Source organism: Solea senegalensis, unplaced genomic scaffold, assembly GCF_019176455.1.
Source record: "Solea senegalensis isolate Sse05_10M unplaced genomic scaffold, IFAPA_SoseM_1 scf7180000012925, whole genome shotgun sequence".
Taxonomy (NCBI): domain Eukaryota; kingdom Metazoa; phylum Chordata; class Actinopteri; order Pleuronectiformes; family Soleidae; genus Solea; species Solea senegalensis.
This window is the reverse complement of record NW_025320722.1, coordinates 8,346-28,834: the sequence shown is the minus strand read 5'-3', so window position 1 is coordinate 28,834 and position 20,489 is coordinate 8,346. Positions and strand designations below refer to the sequence as shown.

The window sequence follows — 20,489 nt, the reverse complement described above, 5'->3', positions numbered from 1 at the left end:
TCTCTCTCTCTCTCTCTCTCGCTCTGATCTGTAGCACAGAACAAAGGCATTGAATATAAAAAAAGAAAAAGTATTCAGGTGCATTTCCATTTACACATGCAGATTTATGCAAAAGCTCCGCCACACTGCTACTGTATTGACCGCGCTCCTGTTTCTAAAGTGATTAGAGAGTTAGAAATCCCCGAAAACATTTGCATGCGGCAAGGTTCCTTTCACTGTTGACAAGAAGAGCCCTGTAATCCACTAATTGTTTAGGTTAGGAGTGAAAAGACCCAAACTTGAAGTGTGAAGACGAGTGGATTAGTGATCAGAACGACAACTTCTTTTTTTCTTTTTTTTTTTGTCCCCACTTAATTCTGCTGTAAAGTCATGAGCTGGTTATCAAGCAAGCGACCGACACGGCGCGACAAAACAAACTCTAATCAATCTCTCTCCCTGCAAAAAATGTAGATTCCCTCACCACCAGTAATTGCACACAGGATGGCACAGATGATCAGGGTCACCGGTGTCAGTCTTGTTAGCACTGTGAGCCCTTCTTTGGCAACTTATTTTCCTCTGATGAGGAGCTTTTCGATGGAACTGAGCAACATAAATTGTGCATTTGATGTATGTTCAGCTTTAACTGGGCTGCATCAAATAGATTTTAGGATCTTGAAGGGTCCAGCGTGTAAGAGTTAGTGACAGATTTTCTGATTTGTTTGATTTGAAAGCAGTTACACACTGATGCCAACATACAGATACTATATTTAATTTAAATAATGCCGTGCTGTGGATTAAACAATCCACCACTGCAGCCGAATCACTCCAAGGGTATTATCTAAAACGCCTTGGCGTGTCACAGTGGATGGATATTTGGACTTTTATCAATCAGTACATGGGTTTAAAAAAAAGAAAAAAAAACTGGCGCAAAACCACTGTGGAATTTCTCATGAAGTAAATTATAGTCACTGTTTGTCACGTCATCTTTTTCTGCCACCACACAAAGGATCTGTGCTTTTCGGCAGCAATATGAGAAATACAGCCGGGACTGCAACGGTGAATGAAAATAATGTGCAGTCTTGCATTTTAGAAAGAACAATTCTCTTCTTTCCCCAGAGACGTACACACATTGACGCCTGGATGTCGGTGTAAATTGGGTTGTTATCCCAAAGTGTGAACCACAACCTGGTGGAAAAACACGTACAATAAATAATACAGATTCATATCCCTCTTTATTTTTGCAACACTGCTCGTTGTTCCAGACAGAGCTCAAAACAGTGATAAGAAAAATCCTGTGTTAATTATCATTAAAATCAGACTCATGAGGAGAAATCAATGTGGAAACGAGGCATGATATATGGTGAGATGAGCAATAATAAAATGTCAAACCTTATTTAAAATGAACAAACCTTTTATGTAATCCTTATGAATAAGAAAGAATGTAAGAGAGTGTTATTTTTTTGTATCTTGTGCGTGTTAATTAGGTAAAGATCTCACTGAGGAAACACCATAACATCACTCCCATGATTTGTCTCCTGCAAGACACGCACAATCAATGATACGCAGGACAATATCTTGGCAGACTGTTGGTAAATTTGATTAATTACTGCCTAATTCCAACCTTTGGAGCCAATAGAATCAACAGACAGCCTCCATGTTTCTTCCAATAGCACCATTCCAGTGACACAAACACAGGGGCCCAGCCTGTAGGCCTGTTTTACACTGTGAAACAGAGAGGAAACAGAAAGCAATCGTTATTACAGAGGCATAGGTTGGTAACAGTGGCAGAAACCATTTCTTGGCACAACAGGTCAATTTCTAGTTTTGGAAAAACTAAAAGAAAGACAAAACCAATATAAAATATTGAGTATTGTGCTTTCTGTGTAGCCTCAACAGGAATCCAAAGCTCCATAAGCATCAAGAACTATGTACCTGTTTCCTTCCGACACCTCACAAGATGAAATACATACCAAAAAAATAATTATTTTCAAGTGTTTTCTGCATGAAATGAGCACTTCACCGGGCTTCATCAAAGAGCGTATGTGTATAGCCATGCAGTGTAATAACCTCACCGACCTTTATATTATGCATGTGACTATGTTGGTGTCTTCATGACACGCCCTGATGTGAAACAGAAGTGCCTTGGAGATTTTTTGGACTGGAGCCTCTGCATTATTTCCCAGACCAGTGATCAGTCACTGACGGATGTTAGGGTGCTGGATGGTGCCCTGCAGTCTCTGGTAAACACACACTTAAGATCATACACAGTTTGTTTTGCATGCACGCTTGCCTGCATGTTTGTTTTAAGCCAGTGTATTCTTTGTGCATGATGCTATTTCAACCTGCAGTGGGTTGTTTACAAGAGCTGACATGAATTCTATTTTTCAGCCAACACTTAATATTATTCTGGCAGGTGTACAATGCACCTGTTGCGTGTGTGAGATCGCCTGCTTTAAGTGACTTGTCTCAGTTTAATCCATAGCTTTAAGGTAAACGGTTCATCAGCAAATGAGAACAGGGTTGTGGGTACTTCATTCCAATGAAAAGCACTCTCCAATTACACCTGTTGTCACCGCCACTCTTTGTTAATGAATGTTTTCTTTTAATCTCACTCCCTGTCAGTTGAGGTGAGGTGATGAGTTGTGTGCCCCCCCCCCTGCAAGAAAGTACATTACAGAACTATCATCAGCACATAAACCTGTGTAACATGTTGAGAAAGAACTCACTGTTCAGCCTTAATGATTACTTATTTGTGTGGGCATTGAGGAAACAATATCTGGATATATGAACCCAAACAGCCAGAAATGACTTACTATTGGCAGGATGTACAGTACTGCTGTAAATTATGGAGAACATTCCATATATTGGATATATTACTGTTATCTTATGTGTTTACAGTACAAGATTGACTTGGTCATTTTATGTGTTTCCTAGGCAAAGCTTTTTAAACATGGGAAACGAGATGACCTCCTGCAGTATGGTAGGTTCCTGTGTTTGTCCGTTTACTGACTGTATATAGTGAACGTAGATCCATTGACATTTGCCATTAACCGCAACCAGTTGGTCTCACAGGCTTCTCCGAAAGACAAGTGAGCTATCAGGACAGCGCAACCTAAATAAAATACCAGTGTTAATATATGAAGGGAACACTTTTTTGTTTTTGATTTCATTAAATCTCTAAGAAGTGCCTTGTTATGTCCATATCATATTCATCATATGTGGACTTCAGCTTTGTGGGCTCACTAAACTGTGGACAATAATGTAATTTAATATGAGGTAAGGTCATGGCAGCAAGGTTCCTTCATAGTCAGTCCCGTTAAAAAATTATTGATCAAGTATTGATCACTACATTCATTGGAGTTGAGTTCTCAGATTGTTCAGCCTCTAAAATATGAATATGTTTTGGCTGCTTGCTTTATATAACAAAGAAATAATTCAAACTGAATAATTGTGTTGTGTGGATGAAATGAGACACTTGAGAACATCATTATTTGTTGAAACACTGATCAACATTTTCTATCGATATCCGATTAATCGACAAGTTAATTGCTTATGAAATCATCAACTAAATAATTTTTAGTTGCAGCCCTATTTGAGTGCGCCATTGTGATATTCACAACCTACAATTAAGTTGCTTTTGTCTGTGGGAACTGGATTATTTCTGTGTACTGAAATTGCCTATGCCAGAGGAGAGATATTTGAATGTTTCCTATTTGTCTAGAGTAGTAATTCACTTTGCTATTGGTTTGGGTTCAGGTGATGATGTGATGTGGTATGTATGGTAAGTATGAAAATGCTATTAAAAATAAGTGAGTCCTGTTTGTCTTGGTTTGAAGTCAGTGCATCACATGACACGAAATGCATGGTTCAGTTTTTTGTTTTTGTTCCTGAGGCCTGTTAATTTATGTTAATATTTAAATCTACATCGAAAAGCCTTAGCTGCAAGACAGATCTTCAGAATTGTGTGTATTAGTACTCTAAGTAAGTGTATAATGTAGTCTATTAGCTGCCTAAATTATGTCTGTATTACAACATGCATTAATTGTGTCTTTGTTTCCCAGCTCCTACAGTTCTGCAATGTCTCGAGCAGAAACATCTGTTAGAGAGCAGTGAGGCCATTTTGAGGAAGTTCAGTGTCAAACTAATGCAACGACTTGGCCTCAATTTTCTGAAGCCACGTTTGGCTGCTTGGCGGTCAGTCATAAAACCATTAAATACTATCATTACTATTACTTCTTACACTTTGCACTGTTACTCACTTCTGCCCAGTCGTACTGCTCTTTACTGCTCTTTACTGCTCTTTCTGTAGTGCTCTTTTTCATCTTTAAAAACATTTATATACTGTGTATATATACGTTTACTGTTCACTTTTGAAAATTTTGTATGCTTGTTATGCGCCAATGACACCAGAACAAATTCCTTGTATGTGCAAATCGTACTTGGCAATAAAGCTCTTCTGATTCTGATTGAATGTGTGGTTCTGTAAAACCTAGCCATGTTACATTTCAACATCTTTAATGTATAAAGTCAGTGCCTATGTCTACCCATTCTTATTTGTGTTCCTAGCTGCTTTTTCGTGGTGATTAATGTAGTATACTATACAATATAGTTTGTTTTCATGAGCAAGCACTATGAGCACATAATTCAGTGTTTTAAATATTTATGTCCCATGTTTTTCAGGTACCAGAGAGGCAGCCGCTCCCTGGCCGCAAACCTTTCCATGTCCCAAACTGCTGTAACAGCTGATGCTGTGACTCCTCATGCAGACACACGGGAACAGGAGGAGGACTTTGACATACCTGAAGAAGTAGAGACTGTTATTGGTGAGGTCCCACCTCCACTCATTTTAAAAATGTTTGGCATTGCATAATGTCTCCTCTTTAAATCAAATGTACATGCTATTTTACAGAGCATCTGCTGGTGGGACTAAAGGACAAGGAAACAGTGGTGCGCTGGTCTGCAGCAAAAGGGTAACAATGTGTCCTCACACTGCAAATTTACAGGAGCTGATAACAAGTTGTCCTTGTTGCTACTTGTCTTTGGAATTATTCATGTCAAAGACTCAAAGAATCTATTTTATTTACCCCTTCAGCATTGGGAGGGTGACTGGGAGGCTTCCCAAGGAATTGGCAGATGAGGTTGTTGGATCACTGCTGGACTGCTTGAGGTAGGTTCATGCCTGGGGTGTATTAGCTCTCGGCATCAGCAACGCAGTGCTTTTATCATTAGTTTTCTTTTTTTCCTTTTTTTTTCCACAATGCCTGACACTTTTTCAAGCAGCTGAATATTCAAGAAACACATGTAATTTGTCTTCCAGCTTCCAGGAAACTGACAATGCTTGGCATGGAGGCTGCCTGGCCTTGGCAGAACTTGGTAGGCGAGGCCTGCTGTTGCCTTCCAGATTGACAGATGGTATGTGTTCACATGTTACAAGATACATGGCCTGTTGTATGCAAGGTTGTTGTTGTTATTTCTTTATTATTAAATGTTCATGTTTTACATTTACAGTGCATTACCACATCTCACAGTGTAAACATTTATATTACAAAAGTGTCCACGTTTAAATAATAAGAACCCTTAAAAAAATGCTTTTCACCTCTTTAAATCAAGTGTAACAAAACATAATGTACATATACCTGTGACAACATTTTCAGTTTTTCAGTAGTTGTTCTTGTGGCAGTTCTGTAGATATGTTGCTTCTCTTCTGACAAGAACTAGATCTAATCATTCAGTGCTTTATTCATACTTTTTAATATTGATATTCAATACGCTGGGGCTTACATTTGTCCAGTTGAGAGATACTTTGTCAGCATCAGCGAGGCCTCCTCCTCAGAACCCGTCGTGGAGCTCTTGCTTGCTTATTTGGTTTATGGCAGTGGTTTTCAGACTCACCCCTGTTTGCTCTTTTCATGCCAGTTACCTTATGCTTAGTGTCATCAGGAGAGCTCGGGCTTCGAGCATCTGTGCAGTCATATGAGGGCACGACTGCAGTGCTGAAGTCACACGACGAGACAGCAGAGCCTGCAATTGCTAGCTGACACAGTGCCAGTGCTGCAGTCTGCCTCTGGTCACATGGCTCTTCCTCCAGCTCATTGTCTGGCCTCAGCTGATCGTCAGGGCTGCTGTAAGACGGTCGAAGACTGAGGTTCAGAGGCAACATCTCCCCCTTTAATGTGTCGGAATACCTCAGTCTGTGTTCAGATGGGCTATTTTCTTTATCCTGTTTTCTTGTTGAGAGATTTAGGGGAGCCAGATCTACTCTGCTGTCCTTATCATCTTGTTCTGACATGGTTTCAGGACATGGCTCTGAGACGGACATGGATGAATAACTTCTGCTCTCTGAGGACCTAAAAAGGACGGGCCAAAAACAAACATTTTATAGGCAAATATAGCGACACAGTTGAGCTTAGAAAGAAATATTTGCTTCTGGATGCATACAAATATTAGCTTACCTTCTGTCCACATGCTGATTACTTAAATGTGGCAAACTCTCTGAAGACTCCTCTTGTCTTAAGTCAGAAGCTGTGTGTCCTAATTGGGGAGTTGTTTGTGTCACACCAATGCTGGTATAGTTCAGTGCCTCTGTATCTCTCTGGATGGTGTGTGCATGGCTCGGCCTGTCGGGGGAGCCCAAAGCTGAACATCCCTCTTTAGGGCTTTGTCTGGTTGCTTTGTCTCCACTCTGTCCATGCTTGCTCTGCTCTTGTGCAGATGTGTTGAAGCTGTTGTGTCTCGGCCCTGAATGCAGGTATACATCATAATCCTTGGACCTAAAATTTGGGTCATACAACTCCAGAGGAATATATCTGGGTCCTGTAATTGGCATGGAGAGCTCATGTGGTCTATACAGGGCATAGTGTAGAGGGGTGGGCGGGTGAAGAGGGTGGCAGTATCTGTATGTGTATGCTGGAAAGAGGGAAGTGTGAGGTGGGGCAATTGGTTGTGGCACCAAAGGCCTTTGGGGGTCCAGAAACTCTGGCTGGAAAGAAGAAGCATTTGGCTCGTTTGTGTGGGGATTTCCTGCAAAGTAGTAGGGTGGATACGGGGACCGGTCTGGCATGAGATAAGTTGGGTATTCAGGAACCATGGGAGGGGGTAATGGTTTTAAGGGGATGGATGATGAAATTGTGCCCCATTGTAAACTTGGATGGTTAAAAGTTGGAGTTGGGGACTGTGAATCCTCTGATTGCTGCACAGATGACTTGAAGGCGTCTGTTCCATCACGGTTGGGTGTAACAGGGGAGAAGGCAGATGGGCGTGGCAAAGACTTGGCTTCATCACTGTCTCTTTTTTCACTCTCTGTAGATGGATTTGGTGTTGTCACATTCCGACTGTCCTTATTCACCGGACTGTCACACCCCACATCTATTTCTTCTGTATTTTCTCTGCTCTCCGCTTTGTTCTCGTCAGCTCCCTGTTTCTCAAGGCTGTCGTTTAAACCTGCCTGCGCTGGACTTGCACAATCCTTGGATATGATGGGGACCCCCTTTGCCACAGCTTTGGCCTGTCGAGCTGTTTGCCCAGTTTTCTGTGACATCAGCGAGATTGAGTTTTTACACAAGTTGTATTTCATGTGGTTGAAAAGATGGGACTTTTCATTGCAGGTGAAAGGACACTGGAAACACTGGTACTTGAAGGGCTTGCCCGGTGGTCGTGGAATGTAGTGTGGCCTTTTTGGCTTGCGTTCCTGAACAGTCTCCATCTTGATTCTAATGCACGTTTTTTGAAAGAAAAAAAAAAAGAGCAGCAGTTTTTAGATTCAATTTCTCTTTTTTCATAAATACTGAAGCTGTTGGGGAACATGACACTTAAGCATATAGGAGCAACTGGTGAATCATTGCTGCTTTTGTTCCAGATTGTCACTGAGTAATGAGGCTCATAAAGTTGTTTGACTGGTTCAGTTGGAGAGCGGTTCTTAAGATTGTCTCAGTTTTTCCTTAAGTTGCCTGGTCAGAAAATCTCTACCTGCACTAAACACTGTGCCCTCAGGCTAATGTATTCCTGCAACTGTTACTTTGTGCTGGTTTGGACACCAAGCAGAGCATGGTTAAAAATGGAAATCTGTCTCTTGAATGCAAAAAGGCACCTGCAGTTTTGCATACATGTGCACATGCACCTTACTGTGCCTGTGGTTGATTGACAGCAACCTGCAAACGCTTCTCGCTGGCCTGTGTGCTCATCTTGCTATCATTATGATTTTCCTGCACTCATGTGTCCTGTACAGTTAGGGAGTTGCTAAGGCACTTGGTAGGCAGTTGTTAAGCAGACGAGACACTTACTAACACGGCCCTGGAGGGCATGCAGAGACATGAATTATCTCTCAACCTTACTAATATCTGCTGTCGGCGTGGGAACTACCAGCCACCTGCTTCCCATGACTACACCTGCGGGATGCTCTCATTCATCATTTCATGAGCTCACCAGCTCTGCAGAAATAAGATCATTAGAAGTAACTCTTTAATAATTTGATTCTTGGTTATGTACCAACCAGCTAAAACAGGTGTAGTGATTGGCATCTGAAACACCTCAGGTCCGCCTTTGAAATGAAACATCACCTAAAGCTGTGAGTCAAGAGTTACTGGGTGTCGCTCGGAGGAACCTGCTTGTCATGCGCTGTCGCAAGAAGTTGTCACTCAAGTTTCTGTCCAACTGTAGGAGCACACAAAACCACACCCTTCGTATGAAGCTAAATCTCTTTTTAACATGATATTATATTGATATACTTTCCTGTTTTTTTCTTTTGTCTTCATAAAATATGTAAGGTAGGATTCTTCATAAAAAATATATGATTGGGTTCTTTGAGCTCAGTTTAAATATCTGTTTAAATGTGGTCTGTTGTTTAACTATTTTGAACAGTTTTCAGAAGGTCCGCAGTGAAAGCAGTGCGAGCAGATGCTAATTATAACCTATTGGCAACAAGTGCAACATACTTAAATATAAACCCCTTAACCAAACAATGGCTTTTTTCCAAAGAGACAGAATTACTGAGTAAACGTTAATTAAAAATAAGATTACCTTCACTTGTTGTAGTAATAGTGTTCTCTCCGGAGTATGTGTTCTGCAGAGAGCCAGTCCGTCTTCCACAGCCAGTGTTATGATCTCGTCAGGACATTCACTTCACTGCGTGTTTGTGAATGTGAGTGAAGGTGCATGTGTGTGCTGCATTTGGTGATGGTAGTTGTGTGGTGAGTTCCTTTTTCTGAGGTGTTGTCTCAGTGGGTGGGGCTTCAGCCCAAACAGCAGGGCCCTCGGGCAACATTGATGTACTTGATATTAGTCAAGCCTTAAGGGATGATTTACATGATGAGGTCAGGTGGGCGCTAATTCAACTTCCTCCTCTATCCTAGTCCGTCTCTCCTTTTTGTGGAAATGACCACATGGATATCACTCTGCAGATCCTGAAAGTAACATGCTCATTTACGGAAATGCGTCAAGTTTCATGTCAAGTTCAGTAGCATTTTTACATGCGCAGCCGGTGAAACTGTTCAACATGTTTTTCTTTGTTTTCCTAATATAGACGTAAGTAGTTGTAGTAGTTTCTTTTTTTTGTGCACAACCTTTCTGCTATTGCTTTCAGTTCAATCTTTATAAATCTATATCGATTTGCCTCTTAGTAAAATCCAAGTACAGCTTTGCTTCTCAGTTTTTGGAAATTTGAATTGTTTACTACAAAAATAATCTATAGATCCACCATTAATGTGAAGTAAGCATTGCATTCAAAAGGAATTAGAATTGCATTATAGTTGATGACTTTATGACATGCATCTTTTTCTTTTTTTCATCACTTGCAGTTGTGCCACTCATCATCAAGTCACTGATCTATGATGAAAAGAGGGGAGCATGCAGTGTTGGTTCTACTGTGCGAGATGCTGCCTGCTATGTGTGCTGGTCATTTGCCAGAGCTTATGAGCCCACAGAGCTCCAGCCTTTCGTCACTCAGATTGCCAGGTAAGTCCTCTTCCCCCCTAAAACTGTCATATGCCTAGGTCTCAAGAAATCCAAACCAACAACACATTTGTTTCTGTCAAATAATCTCCTTATGTCAGTGGTTTCAAAGGAAACACTGGACTCCACTTTGAGAACCCACTGGTTTAAGTGATTTGAAAGGCAATCTTGTGAGGGTTCAGCCTGTGGACAAGTGGTAGGGAAATGGGGTTGTAACTGGAGGGTTAAATCTCAGGACAGACAGGTAAAGGGCTAAGGTGGCCCATAGCAAGGAACCTAACCGGCATTGCGCCAGGGCTGCAAATGTGTGTTGTCCACTGCTCATCTTTACACCTTGTTTGTGTGTTGGTGTGTACAGTGCGTTACAGCAAAAGGTAAATTCACTATTACTGGTTAGTAATAATCAATATCTGAGTCCCATCCCCTCCTGACAAGGTCAAATATGAATAGAGTTGCAGCTCACAACTGAAACAGGAATCTTTCTCAAAAAACAGTTAAAAAGGATTTTCTCTGAGCCATTACTTACTGCCTGAAACCAGTTTTTCTCTACTACATCTTGGAAGTCTGTATGTAACCATCAAACGTTTGCAATACACTTATGTTTAATTGAACAAACATACTACTGCTATATGCTACAGGTGTTTTTGGACTATAATGACTATAATGTTCGATCTCTCTATGAACATTGCACTGCTGCCAGTTTCTATGTGCTGTTGATCTTATTGTGGCTCAGTGCCAGTGGCACTTTTGTATAAATAAATCCTTGTTGCTTCCCCGTGTGACACAATAATGATACACTCCTCAGTTTCATAAAGCCCTACATCCCGAAAGTCTTCCACGATCACTGCTATTGGGAAAGTCATTAGTGAAACCAGTTCAGTTTTGAAACATCAGTTAGGAGCCTTAAGACATTTTGGGATTTGCTTGGTTTTGTTTTTACATACTGGCCAAATGTAAAATTATATACTTTGTGTCAAATAATTATAATATTTATAATGATTGAATTAAATTGTATAACCATAGTGGTATCTGCATTTGTAGGGACAGATTAATAAAAACCTGTTCTAACAAAAAGACAGTGAATTAATAACCTTCTTAATTCTACACATGAAATGAGACGTAAAAAGTATATTCCTTTGCATACATACACTATGTGACTCTGCTTTTTTTATGTCAATATTCTTTCCTCACACATGAGTCATTTACAGAAATTACCAGGATGCTTATTCAGACACAAGGCTGAGGTGTTATGAGATTAAAGTAAATGGGTGTATATGTGAAAAACGTTTATAGATAATCTCATGCAAATCTCAAGTAGATGACTCTGGGGTTGACTGAAGAAAAAATGTGATTGATCTCGATGCTAGAGAAGCTAACTTGCAACGTCATCCAGTCATGTATGCGCCGTCTTTGTCAACAGTAACGGTTTGCCTGCTCCTCGCTCTCTCAGCGTGCATGTATGGACCTGTGGCCTTTGACTGTGCAGACCAGCTCTGCAGAGTCAGTTCGAACCCCTGCTGCCATTATCATCGGCAGTCGCGACAACACCCTCCCTTTCCCTAGCCTGCAGGATTGCCAGGTTTCGCCTGTTGCTGTAGGTTTCGGTCGCCGTTTGGCAGAAACAGTCAGACAAGCTGGTTCCTGCTCTGTTCATCACAGTTTGATGACACAAAAAAACCCCTCACTTTTTTTTTTTTTTTAATGTGGGACTAAGTGACTCCGGGGCACATACATACAAACAGTAGTGTCTCTACTTCCACAGTTACAGTTACTTGGATTCAGAGTGTAATATTAATATTAATTGCATTTTTTTTTTCAAGCCCTCAGGCTAAGGGCAGTAACTGAAGGCAAAATGGGCCAGTTATAAAAGCTGCAGGCTTGAATCTTTCTGTTAGGAAACGCAGAACATGGAAGGTGAGCAAACAAAGTGAGCAGCAGTAAGTGGCAGATGGATATTTAGTTGTTTAGGTCGGACATTTTGCCGTCACTAACTTACATTCGAATCCAACTTGAAGAGAGAGTGTAAAGAAGCAAGGATTTCGAGGTAAAAACACAGAACATATTGCAGTAGGGTCACAGTTAATTAGGGCTGCAACGATTTATACATTATACAGTAAATATACATACATTAATACAGTATTGTCTGGTTTTCTTGTTCAATATAACAAAGAAATCATTACAACTGATTCATTTTGGTTTTTGGACAAAATAAGACATTTGAGAACATCACCATTTCAAAGTGATAATAATCATTACAGCCCTGCTATTAATCATGTTGTGGTTAAATTTACGTATTTCTGCTGGGAACTTGTGCAACGCTTCAGAAAAATCTGTTTTGTGTCGGTGATGCAATCCAGACATCACTAAAACATCTGAGTCAGAGATTCTTAACAAATTAATACACCACCTTTGGTGTAGACATGTTTTTTTTCCATGAAATCATTTATATCCTTCAACCAACACTTTGTGTTTCCCTCTGCAGCGCTTTGTTGATCACGGCCGTGTTTGATAGGAACGTTAACTGCCGCAGAGCTGCTTCTGTAAGTTCCCCGGTCGACCTCCTCCTATCTTTATCTTATTAAATATGTACAGTTTCACGACAAAATTTTTTAACTTTTATTTCTCATTTTGTCCCAGGCTGCCTTCCAGGAGAATGTTGGCAGACAGGTTTGTGACTGTCCTACTACAATATGACTTAGAGAAATACTGTGATTCCAATTTAATTTGCTGTCAAAACACAGGTCTTGCTCAAACTTGCCTTGATAGTGAAATCTTGTGAAGCAAAGACTGTGGAAAAAGTGAGGTCATGAGTTGAATTTGGGGTCAAATCAGTGACTGCCCATCGTTTTGCTGAGTTTTGAACATTTTAGACCGTTCTTATGCAATGCACTGAAAACATAAGAGCTTATTTCTGCTTGTTTGTGTCTCAACAGGGAACTTTTCCTCATGGTATTGACATTTTAACTGCAGCAGATTACTATGCTGTTGGAAATCTCAACAGCTGCTACCTGAACATCAGGTAAGAAAGTCTGAGTGGTCTCACAAGGGCCATGTTGACCTTAAGTGTCACATTGTTAAAATTAAAAATGTGCACTTGAGCAGTTGCTTAGAACGGTTTCTACACATTCCTCCCTGACTCAGTTAGATTTTATTCATTTTTTATTCATTCAAGAGAACTTCTTGTCATAAACTACATTTAAATATACATTGAAGAATTTGCAACCATTTCAGGGAATACCACAAAACGCAAAACGCCTTTTTGTAGTTTTATTTGGGTAACGTGGCACAAAATCAGTAAAAAATGAATACCTTAATATGTCACACATTATAGGAGTTGCTAATGTTTTCCTACACTCTATGCGCAGTTTTGTTGCTTGGTGTGTTTTTATGAACAGCAGCACACTTAGTGTTGCACATTATTTGACTATGATGTCTATTAAGTCCCGCAAAGTTAAGCTTCAAACCTTTCAAGCATTTTCACCTCTGGCAGAAATGCAGAAGAACAAATATCCAAGTAGTGAAATGGATAAAGATGCTTCCCTCAGGGTATGTTTGAATGTAGGTTTGCACTGAACAAAGAACATTCACTCTGTATGTATAGAATGTGAGAGCTGGATGGAATTATTTAATTTCCCACTGATGGAGATGTGTCTGAAGCTGGATTCACTCTGTTTCTGTTGTTGTTCTCACAGTGTTTACATAGCCAGTTTCCCAGAGTACACCAATGCTATGATAGACCATTTAATAGCCATGAAGATCAACCACTGGGACAGGTAAATACTTGCTTAGCCCTCATGATTCCAGCCCATAGGACGAATCAATATTGACGTTTTGTTTTGATCTTTTTATGCATTTCTGCAGCGTGATCCGGGAGCTCGCAAGTAAAGCTCTTCACCACTTGACGCCTCAAGCGCCTGATTATATGGCAACAACAGGTAAACAATGTCACCTCGCCTGTTCCCCAGCTGAAGCAGAGCTCTCGACAAAAGTAAAATGCTCATGCAACATACCTCGTTTTGGAACCAACTGAAGCCCATAATTATTTGTCATGAATATACACTGTGCAAGTGTGCAGGAGTGAAAAATGCTAACAGAAGAAAAATCTGAATAATATTTAGATTAGATTTAGACTTATAAAATTGTACGCTGGTTTGATTTACATTTTTCCTCCATGAGCTCACTTTGCAAATTGTAATTTGATCAAAAATGAACATAAAACATCTTTTTTGTTTCAGTTCTGCCAAAGCTGTTGACCATGGCTGTGGGCATTGACCTTCACGGTCGCCATGGAGCTATTCTGGCATGTGCAGAGGTCACGCATGCTCTTTACAAACTGGGCCTTCAGACCAACAGGTAGACTCTTTAGTAAATCATGGATGTCATGTATTAATTTTAAACACTGATAGACATTTAGTGTCCAAATGATAAATACCCAGGAATATTTAAAACTCACATGCTGGTTGCAGCAGCAGAACATGTTACTGACTGTTGAATTGAGATAGTGGTCAAACATTGTTTTATTTGTGCAGGGGGTATAATAAAGAGTGAAAACCTGGAACTAAACTTAAACTAACGGATGCACCTTCTCTCTGTATTTGTCACGTAGGACTGTGGTGGACATGATTTCCTCAGAATGCGTAGATGCATTAAAAAACATTCACCAAAACGTAAGAGTGCCTCAAGTGCAAAAAAAAGAAAGAATTGTGCCAGATTGAATGAATTGTCAAATGACTTCTGTTGCTTCTTCTGTTTTTTAAATTTCTGTTAGCTACACAACAGAAAACAATACAGGTACGTTTATTATGTTAGTGGATTATTTTGTTAGTAGTGTCATTTTGGATTCATGTTAAAGTTATGCTTTTTTCCTGCAGGGGTTTTGGTGGAGAGCTAATGAGACCAGCAGGTAAGAGTATAAGCAAACCAACATTAATTTAATAGTTTTTCTAATTAGTTGAAACACAATGGAGGACAACTTGTATGACTGTGTTTTGTTTGTTTTATTTCTGCAGTGTGCAGCCTAATAGAAAAGCTGTCCTTGTCCAAAATGCCTTTTAAGAATGATCCACTTATCGGTAAGTTCATTATTTTTAGACAGTAATCAGTCAGTAGGACACCCACAGATGTCTAATGTTGTGACACTGTGTTTCAGCCGAGTGGCAGCAATTCATTGATGACACCATACGAACCCTTCATCTTGTTTCTTCTGGAGTGAAGGACAGCATGATGGTCAGCTTCTGATTTTCGTCACAGAATTTGAATTTTTCCACCTTACACTAGACAGTTAAAGGATCGAATTCACAAAAGAAACTGTTTGTTTACCGTCTCTGCAGGATGCTGTGATAGCAGCCTTGTCTGCCTTGTGTGAGGAATACTACCAGACACAGTCAGGACAGGCTGACCCACAAATCCAAGGTAGATTGAATGGTGTGAACCCATGCGTGATGCTCTTTGTCTTAGTTTGAGAATAACCTGTGTGTGCTGTGTGTATCTCCGTGCATGTGTAGATGCCCTGGTATCTCGATACGTTGACGGACTCAAGAGTCCACAGATACTCATGCGTTGTGGATCCGCCCTTGCCCTCGGCTGTCTGCCGAGATTTATCATCAGTGGTAAACTGGAACAGGTGTGTTTTGAAGTTATGTTTGACATTTGACATTTCACTGCCTCAATATTAGGGCATTTTGTGTGTGCGTGTTCCACGTATAACTGATGCTGTGTGGACCTAAATCTGTTTACAAAGTCACATTATGGGGACATTTCAAGGTGAAGACGTGTTGTATGGTTCGGATGAGGTTTGGTTTAGGGGTCGGGTTAGTCCAGTAGTACTTTTAAGTTAAGTTAAGAGTGAGTCGCCAGGAGATTAATGTCCTCAAACCAGACTCTGACAGTGTTTTCTTCACAGATCCTGGAAGGTCTTCAGCAGATGTGCACAGTAACCCAGGAGGCGAGTTTTACAGAGGCGAGGAGAGATGCTGTCAAGGCAATTTCTCAGTCAGTATTCTCACATTCTTACATTTTTATAGACTCCTCATTTTAACACCTTCTTTGTCTATTATTTCTCTTATTTGTATTTCTGTTATTTGAGAATGGTTTGGGCTTAGGTTAGAAAGGCCCCTCTGTCTCTCCTCAGTCCTTTGTCCTGCCTGTCTGCTAGTTTAACAACATAGTTGTGTAGTCTGTAAAATAAACACTCAAGTGACAATACCTGCAGGACCTGAATGATGTGTTGGTCACTTTATCATCATCATCTACTACTACTATTTTTATGCAGTTCTTCTGAAATTTAATGTTATCTGGTTTACAGTGTTCATGTGCATCCTTGTGTATTTTTTTTTCCTTTTTCACTCTCCCTCAGAGTGTGTGTGACGGTTGGTGTTTGCGTCCAGGGTTCCCCAGACTCTGCTCTTTGTGGTGAAAATGTAGCTGGGGTGTATGACACGCTGCTCAAAAACATCAACGACTACACAACCGACAGCAGAGGGGACATAGGAGCCTGGTGAGTGAACATGCACATTATGTGCAAAAGATATACATACACACTGATGATTAAAACTTAAGACCGTACATTTGCCATTAAGGCATTAAGATCACTGCCTGAGGCCTCTGGAGATTTTCTGTCCCTCCACTTAAGGACATGAAGACGACACAAATGCTTCCCTCAGTAGTAGCCTTGGGCCATGCTTAGTGACTCGCCTGGAATGCCACCAGGCTTGTCACTTGTCCTCATAGCATGGGAAGGGCACTTTCTTTCAGGCTGTCAAGCAAAGCAATCTTTTTTCCTTTCCTTCATTCTTTTTCTTTATTTCTTTTTTCCTCATTGTTTGCACATCCTTATCATTCCTGCCACACCTGTACAGGAACGCATTCTTTCTTATCTTTCATCATTCACAACATAGATGATCTTTAATTTCCTTTTCCCTCACATTTGCCAATAAGCCAACAGTCGGAGGTTCCTCTTGTTGCCTGTGTGCACCTGTTTCAGGGCGTGACGTTTGAATGAATGCTTGTGATTTACAGGTCACATAAACAAATTATGCCCTGCAGCCACAAACCTGCAAATTCCAGTGACATTAAAAACAATATTCATCTGGTGACTTGTTTCCCTGTACATAAGAAACCATATTAGAAGATCATATTTTAGGACTTACTCAGTGTGTGTAAAGTAGAGTCACTTCCATCATTGTAATCATTAAGTCTCCACTGACTTTTATCACCAGGGTGAGGGAGGCAGCAATGACCAGTCTGATGGATGTGACACTGCTGGTGGCCAGCACTGCTCCAGAGATCCTTTCTTCAGATCAGTGAGTAGAATTTTTTTTGTAGAAGTGTCTTTTTTGGTCTTTGGTGTCAGACAAAATCAATGTCAGTACATCAGCACTAAATCAGTCCAGCCTGAATCATTATTAGTTTTCAAAAATGTGAAGTTTGGTTAAGTTTTTCTTTATTTCATTTTCACTTCATTTCATTTTCACATTACGTGTGATGCAGGATGAGATGCATGATGTGTGGCCTGGCCAAGCAGGCAGCTGAGAAGATCGACCGATCCAGAGCCCACGCCGGCAACATCTTCTTGCGCCTCCTCCATAGCACAGAGCCTGCAGTACCACATATCCCCCACCGGGAGGAGGTCTTGGCCATTTTTCCTGTGTGAGTAATTCCTGCTTTTCACTTACTGTAATAGCTGCTGCAGTGATTTCAACCGTCAGCTTTTCTGGTTAATAAAAGTCAAGCAAAACTCTGAATTAAATCAAAAGCTGTTATAATCTTAAACATATACATTGCTCCAACTTTGTGTTGCATTTGTTGAGCTCTTGTTAAGCTTCTTTTAAATCACTTCTTTTAAATGCCCTTAATCATTTTAAATCACTGTGCTTTATGTTTTTCTGATACATATTTGTTTTTATTTGTTTTCTTTCATTCTGCATGTCTCGCTATGTGTTAGTCAACTGCTTGTGTGGTTTTAACTACCATTGTTTTACTTATTGTTGAGCACTTTATTTGCACTTGGTTTTAATTATCTTGTTAACAATGTTAAGAAAAGTGCTATATAAATAAAGTTAATTACTATTAATATGTACACATACATTATTAGGGTTCGAGCAACAAGGTTGCAAGAACCCTCTTGAAACTGGAAGGATTATTAGGGTTCGAGCAACAAGGTTGCAAGAACCCTCTTGAAACTGGAAGGATTATTAGGGTTCGAGCAACTTGGTTGCGCAAGAACCCTATTATAATCGCTAAGATTATTCTTATTATTATTCCTCCAAATGAATCGCGTTTTTGAGGCCTTTCCCATGCCCCAAAACTCACCAATTTTTGCAAGCGCATCAGACCTGGTGTAAATTTACGTTTATTACTGTTTCGGGGAATGTGCGTTAAAAAATGAAAGTGGGCGGGGCAAATAACTGCTCCACCCCCTAAAACTTGTGGGCCTGAGGAGCACGTTTAATGTAGATGCACGAAACTTGGTACACGCGTTCCTTAGGTCGGGACGGTCAAAAAAGTCAGCGTAGCCTATGCTCTAAAACGAACAGGAAAGCCGCCATCTTGGATTGAAAATTCATTTTTTGCCGATTTTGGCCATATCGCACCATCGGTATTTGAACGAACTTGTCCTAGAGCTTACATGGGATCACGTTCAAACTTGGTGAGGTCACTTTGGACAAGTTGAGGATCTAAAGTTGCTAAAAACTTTTTAATAAGTATCATGGTGTACGAGAAAGGGGCCGGCAAAGTTGGTGAAAATTTTTATTTTTCGCCACAGGCAACAAAACTCTTATAACTTTGCGATAGAAGGTCACTTCCCAACCAAATTACCTAGGGTTGATGATGGACCATTGCTGAAGAAGTCTGTGGAAAAACTGTACATTTTTAGCACAGCGCCTCCTTGTGGTAACAGAAAATACAACAAATACACAATTTCGGTAATAACTTTTACATATTTAATCGTATCAAACTCAAAATTTGTGACAACATTTAAAACACATGAAAGATGATGCGTGCTTATTATGATAACAAATGGTTCAACGGTGTTGCCATAGCAACACTGCAAAGTCAGATATTTGTGACAAAAAAACAAACTGCTACAACTTTGCGAAACTGAGTCTAATCTGAACCAAACTTGCTAGGATTGATGATAGTCCTGCCCCGAAGACACCTATATGAAAATATTCACTTACAAAAACAGCGCCCCCTTGTGACAGCAGCCACTATGACACCTGATATTTGAATGAACTTGTCCTAGAGTTTTTGTGCGATCACCTTGAAAATTAGTGAGGTCACTGTGAACAAGTTGCCGAGCATAAGTTACTGAAAGCTTTTTAAAATGTCGCTCGGTGAACGAGATAGGGGGCGCCAAAGTTGGTGTTCATTCATATTTTTCACAACAAAAGGCAAAACTCTTACAACCCGTAAAACTTGTCCTCCTGAGGAGCACGTTGAATGTACATGCACGAAACTTGGTACTCACGCGTTCGTTAGGTCCAGACGGTCAAAAAAGTCAGCGTAGCCGAACCTCTAAAACGAACAGGAAAGCCGCCATTTTGGATTGAAAGTACATTTTTCGCAGATTTTGGCCATTTCGCACCAATGGTATGTGAACGCACTTGTCATAGAGCTTTAATTCGATCACCTTCAAACTGGTTGAGGTCACTGTGAATAAGTTGAGGATCTAAAGTTATTAAAAGTTTTTTAAAATGTCACATGGTTTTTGAGATAGGGGGCGCCAAAGTTGGCGTTCATTCATATTTTTCACAACAAAAGGCGAAACTCTTACAACCCGTAAAACTTGTCCTCCTGAGGAGCACGTTTAATGTACATGCACTAAACTTGGTACTCACGCGTTCCTTAGGTCAGGACGGTCAAAAAATTCAAAGCAGCCTATGCTCTAAAACGAACGGGAAAGCCGCCATCTTGGATTGAAAGTACATTTTTTGCAGATTTTGGCCATTTCGCACCAATGGTATGTGAACGCACTTGTCATAGAGCTTTAAAGGGATCACCTTCAATCTGGGTGAGGTCACTGTGAATAAGTTGAGGATCTAAAGTTATTAAAAGTTTTTTAAAATGTCACATGGTTTTTGAGATAGGGGGCGCCAAAGTTGGCGTTCATTCATATTTTTCACAACAAAAGGCGAAACTCTTACAACCCGTAAAACTTGTCCTCCTGAGGAGCACGTTTAATGTACATGCACTAAACTTGGTACTTACGCGTTCCTTAGGTCAGGACGGTCAAAAAATTCAAAGCAGCCTATGCTCTAAAATGAACGGGAAAGCCGCCATCTTGGATTGAAAGTACATTTTTTGCAGATTTTGGCCATTTCGCACCAATGGTATGTGAACGCACTTGTCATAGAGCTTTCATGGGATCACCTTGAAACTTTGTGAGGTCACTGTGAACAAGTTGAGGATCCAAAGGTATCAAAATCTTTTCATTAAGTATCACGGCGAACAAGAAGAAGGTCAGGAAAGTTGGCGAAAATCACGATTCCTCGCAACACACAACAATCTCTTATAACTTTGCCATGGAAGGTCAGATATTAACCAAACAAGTGACAATCGATGAT

At 40.4% G+C, this 20,489-nt stretch overlaps 2 protein-coding genes across 2 annotated transcripts; one reads left to right on the top strand and one right to left on the bottom strand.

Moving 5' to 3' along the window:
* Positions 1–2,090: 2,090 nt before the first annotated feature.
* On the top strand, positions 2,091–17,595 carry LOC122760064 (tubulin-specific chaperone D-like). Its single transcript, XM_044015145.1, has 25 exons — positions 2,091–2,219; positions 2,914–2,959; positions 4,041–4,173; positions 4,660–4,802; positions 4,889–4,949; positions 5,072–5,146; positions 5,297–5,391; positions 9,771–9,927; positions 12,407–12,464; positions 12,562–12,591; positions 12,858–12,943; positions 13,617–13,697; positions 13,786–13,859; positions 14,160–14,277; positions 14,531–14,591; positions 14,693–14,715; positions 14,796–14,827; positions 14,934–14,996; positions 15,074–15,150; positions 15,255–15,336; positions 15,429–15,547; positions 15,827–15,915; positions 16,280–16,420; positions 17,142–17,225; positions 17,413–17,595. Exons 1-25 carry the CDS (start codon positions 2,091–2,093, stop codon positions 17,573–17,575), a joined length of 2,220 nt encoding a protein of 739 aa, XP_043871080.1. The 3' UTR covers positions 17,576–17,595.
* On the bottom strand, positions 5,473–9,106 carry LOC122760063 (zinc finger protein 750-like). Its single transcript, XM_044015144.1, has 3 exons — positions 8,995–9,106; positions 6,432–7,688; positions 5,473–6,326 (listed from the first exon to the last, which is right to left on the bottom strand). Exons 2-3 carry the CDS (start codon positions 7,679–7,681, stop codon positions 5,792–5,794), a joined length of 1,785 nt encoding a protein of 594 aa, XP_043871079.1. The 5' UTR covers positions 7,682–7,688; positions 8,995–9,106; the 3' UTR covers positions 5,473–5,791.
* Positions 17,596–20,489: the final 2,894 nt, after the last annotated feature.

Bases quoted from the DNA above. Each gene is read 5' to 3' on its own strand.
- LOC122760064 (XM_044015145.1), top strand. From the start codon at position 2,091: ATGACACGCCCTGATGTGAAACAGAAGTGCCTTGGAGATTTTTTGGAC. The intron at 16,421-17,141 runs GTGAGTGAACAT...TTTTATCACCAG, and splicing joins AGAGGGGACATAGGAGCCTG to GGTGAGGGAGGCAGCAATGA. The intron at 17,226-17,412 runs GTGAGTAGAATT...CGTGTGATGCAG, and splicing joins GAGATCCTTTCTTCAGATCA to GATGAGATGCATGATGTGTG.
- LOC122760063 (XM_044015144.1), bottom strand. From the start codon at position 7,681: ATGGAGACTGTTCAGGAACGCAAGCCAAAAAGGCCACACTACATTCCA. The intron at 6,327-6,431 runs GTAAGCTAATAT...CGTCCTTTTTAG, and splicing joins AATCAGCATGTGGACAGAAG to GTCCTCAGAGAGCAGAAGTT.